At 40.9% G+C, this 4347-nt stretch overlaps 1 protein-coding gene across 1 annotated transcript; it reads left to right on the top strand.

The window, feature by feature from the left end:
* Window positions 1–1894: 1894 nt before the first annotated feature.
* sox14 (SRY-box transcription factor 14) lies at window positions 1895–4017 on the top strand. Its single transcript, XM_042482545.2, has one exon. The coding sequence runs from the start codon at window positions 2489–2491 to the stop codon at window positions 3203–3205; it is 717 nt and encodes a 238-aa protein (XP_042338479.1). The 5' UTR covers window positions 1895–2488; the 3' UTR covers window positions 3206–4017.
* Window positions 4018–4347: the final 330 nt, after the last annotated feature.

The raw sequence follows: 4347 nt of genomic DNA, 5'->3' as shown, positions 1-4347 counted from the left end.
ATCAGAGGCAGGAAAAATAACTCCATTTTGAGCTATTTGGAGTGCAAAATTAAAACTGATTGAGCGTGCATACCATTTTCTCCTTTTGTGCAAATAAAACCTTAAAATAAAAACGTGATCTATAAATGCATTTAAGTGTATGTTTGCATATGATGTGGTGACATTTTAAATAATCTCTGAAGTGTGTGCAGCCTGTTTGTATAGAGAAAGATGAGCTGATAATTGCAGTAGGATGTGGTCCACAATATCCGCGTGTGCGTGCGCGCGCTCACATATATATTTATAGCCATATATAGACAACCTTAAATAAATCTACTTAGCGGTGTAACTAACCGGAGACAGTGTTTCTCCAATCACAGCATTTTGACGCTGCGGAGGGAAAAAATCATCTGTCTGCGTTTAATAATCACAGCTGAAGGAATCATATATCACGCACATTAGCCCGAGGGCTATTAGGCAATGGTCCTCAGTGAAATTTGCATTTTAAAACGATCACTCTGTGCCTCCTTAAAACCACACTGTCAAATTGACGCCAGCTAATACAACAATTATAGACGCACAATGGCGGTTTTCTAAACGTTTACAGTTGATGTAATATTTTCTTGCCGTTTGTAATTCTGTCACTGAGCCTCCCCATAGGTTCAACACCCGATGGCACGCGCGGGCTTAACCCGCGCGCGCGTGTGTTTGTGTGCATGTGCTGTTTGTTTGGAGGGCCTTTCAATAATAATAATAGTAACAATAATAAATGATGGGTAGTTTTTGCTTGTTGTCGCATCCTTTAGAAGGAAATGTTTGGAAATAGTGAAGCTAAATTTGACGTTTGTCATCCTCCCATACATGGAACCTTTCACTTTTTTGAGCTCCAGCTGGAGGACAGGGGTTAACGTCCTGCTGAAGTGTCTCTGTGCTAGAGGTCGAGCTGCAAAAAAAGAGGGACATGTTTTATTTATTTATTTTTTACACACAAGAGGAATGAAATTTGGGACTCTTGAGTGCCATGATGGCTAGTTTTTGCTTCTTGTTGTTGCATCTTTTAGAGGGAAGTGTTTGGAAGCTGAATTTGACATTTTTTCATCCTCCCATCCTGGAATCTTTCACATGGCGTTTTTGTGAGCAGTCTGCAGCTGGAGGACAGGGGTTAATGTCCTGCTGCAAAAGAGCTGCCATGTTGTGTTCATTTTATATATATACACAATAGGGAATGAATTTTTAAAATATCTGTAAGGAAAAACATATTATTATTATTATTATTATTGTTGTTATTATTATTATTATTAGTAGTAGCAGTAGTAGTAGTAGTGGCACAGGTAGCAGTAGTATTTATGTTTTAATTAATTAATTAATTAACTTTCTTTTTTTTTTTAAGAAATTCTTCTTCTTATTATTATTAATGTTTTAATTCATTTATTTTTCTTTTTTCTGTCCACAAGGGAGAATATGTTTTAAATATATTTTTCTGGAAGGAATTAAAAGCATGTTGTTATTACTGTTATTAATTTACTTATTTTTGCTTTAATTTGTTTTTATTCCGTATAAACCCCCCTCACTCTATAAATAGATAAATATATATATATAAATAATAACTCAATCTGTGTGTGTTTTGGTGACAGCCCTCCTGTGCTTGTCTGCGTGTAGCTGCACAGTGTAAATTGGTTGCACGGTATATAGTCACCTCTCCGGATTGAAGTCAGGTTTTAACTGGGAAAGAGGTTGAAGGTCCGTGTTTGTTGCGATTCATTACATTAAATGGAATCGGGGAGGGATCCTGCCCCCCTCCACACACACACACACACACACACACACACACACACACACACACACCCCTCTTATTTTTTTTCTCTCCTACTACCAGCCGCTCTTTGTTTATGTTGTAATGTACATATATTTTGGCGCTGGAGGTATTCTAATAGCCGGTCTTGGTGCTGATTGGGCGCTCAGGTTGGTGAGTGAACGCCCTGCAGATTATGTCAGATTGCGTGCAGAAACCAAACCAGCCCAGCCTTTGAACTTCACCGCTTTTGGCTCGTATTCACGCTCTTCCGCTCATTTCCAAGCCAGGTGCTTGACGACAAACCTCAGAGAGAGAGAGAGAGAAAGAGAGAGAGAAAGAGAGAGAGAGAGGGAGAGAGTGTCGCAGAAGAAAAAAAATAACACTTTTACGACTCCTGCAAACTGCGGAACATTGCTTTCACCTTTGTGGATTTTTTTTACGTGTGTGCATCTTACATGTATTTTTGTTCCTGTATTGGCTGCTCTGAAAGAGACTTGTAACCGGACTTGAGCGCGCGGCAGTGTTTTAACTCTGGAAACCAGGCGCTGGATTTTTATTTTATTCTATTTTGCTGTTTAGACTCAGAACATCCCAGACGTGGCATGACTGGTATCTGGCATCTAGACAGGTGAATAGTTTCCCTTCCTCTCGATAAGAACTTTTTTTTAAACATTGGGGATAAAAAGTACACTTTGCAAAAAAAAAAAAAAAAAGATGTCAAAGCCCGCTGATCACATCAAGAGACCCATGAACGCGTTCATGGTCTGGTCCAGGGGCCAGAGGAGGAAAATGGCACAGGAGAACCCCAAAATGCACAACTCGGAGATCAGCAAAAGACTGGGCGCCGAGTGGAAGCTGCTCTCCGAGTCCGAGAAGAGACCTTACATCGACGAGGCCAAGCGGCTGCGCGCCCAGCACATGAAGGAGCACCCCGACTACAAGTACAGACCCCGGCGCAAACCAAAAAACCTGCTCAAGAAGGACAGGTACGTTTTCCCTTTGCCTTACCTCGGGGACACCGACCACTTGAAGGGGCTCCCGGTGTCGGCCGCGGACTCTCTTTTGAGCCACTCGGAGAAAGCCAGAGCGTTTCTGCCGCCCACCACGGCTCCGTACTCCTTCCTCGACCCGAGCCAGTTCAGCTCCAGCGCCATCCAGAAGATGACGGAGATGCCGCACACGTTGAGCACCAGCACTTTGCCGTACGCGTCCTCTTTGGGATACCAGAACGGCGCGTTCGGCACCCTGGGGTGCCCCAGTCAGCACACCCACACCCATCCGTCGCCCACAAACCCGGGCTACGTCGTCCCGTGTAACTGCACGGCCTGGTCAGCGTCAAGTTTACAGCCCCCGGTGGCCTACATACTTTTTCCAGGTATGACCAAGACTGGGATAGACCCATATTCATCCGCACACGCCACTGCCATGTAACCCCTCAGACTCTTTTCTTTTTTAAAAATTCACTTGAAATGCATGTAAATATATTATGGACAGCGCGCCCCGTTAAAAAGGCATGAACAGTATTATCTGCCTTGGACTTGTTATGGCAAAAAACAACAACAACAACACACACACACACACACACACACACACACACACACAAAAGAAACTTTTCCAGAAATCCAACAAGTTCCAGAGCGGAGCGGAGGAGCTGGGATTTAAAGGACGCCCCCCCTCACCCCCACTGTCACCTGTAAGAAATGTAAATGTTATAATGGCAGCCAGAAAAAGGAGGCCTTTAACTTTATTTATTGTGTACATTTCAATGCTGATATGCTGATTTGTGTTATTGATAGGGTTTTTATTTTGAGAAAAAAAATTGGCTTGCACAATTCTGATTTCCTGTATAGGCCTATAAGTACGATTTTATGATGTTTGGATAGGGTCAAAATCAGGACCGTTAGGCTGGATTATATACGGGTCATATTGTTTATATTTATCAAAAAACTGGCACATAAAACTAGTCTATTTAAAGATGACAAAAAGTCATTTACTTTTAATTTTGCATTTTTCCTGTGGTTCAGTGCTAATATCGCGTCATTTTTTAGTTTTGTTTTCTTGTTTTTAAGGATAACTTCTATTTGAATTCAAGGAGTTATATGTGTATTATCATCTAAGATGGTATTTTAAAAACCTGTCATGTTATGGAAAGGATAATGTATCTAGAAGGTTGATACCTCCTGCCCTTTGTTCAACTGCTGAGCAGAGGCATTTCGAATAAAGACAATCTGTCTTCAACGCTATCAATTCCCTGTATTTGTAGGTTATTGGGCACTTGAGATGACGGAGATAGTGGGACGTTGTGCAGCAGCTGCAGGGAAGTTGAGCCGTAATTAAATAGATTTAAAATGCTAAGAAATTTTTAAGAAAAAGTAATATGCATAAAAAGTGAAACAAATGAAGCAAAAACAATATAGAATAAATGCGTGATTATTCACAAAAAATGCTAGAAAATGCAAAGTAATATAGAGTGAATGCACAGGAGTTCACAGAAAGCAAAAAATACAATAAAGATAATATAACTCATAGTAATTCATAAAGAACAAAAATGCAAGAAAACAATACAAAATAAT

This window comes from Plectropomus leopardus, chromosome 5, assembly GCF_026936395.1.
Source record: "Plectropomus leopardus strain MGB_pleo_1.0 chromosome 5, ASM2693639v1, whole genome shotgun sequence".
Classification (NCBI taxonomy): domain Eukaryota; kingdom Metazoa; phylum Chordata; class Actinopteri; order Perciformes; family Serranidae; genus Plectropomus; species Plectropomus leopardus.
This window is presented reverse-complemented; position numbering and strand designations above follow the sequence as displayed.

Bases quoted from the DNA above. Each gene is read 5' to 3' on its own strand.
- sox14 (XM_042482545.2), top strand. From the start codon at position 2,489: ATGTCAAAGCCCGCTGATCACATCAAGAGACCCATGAACGCGTTCATG.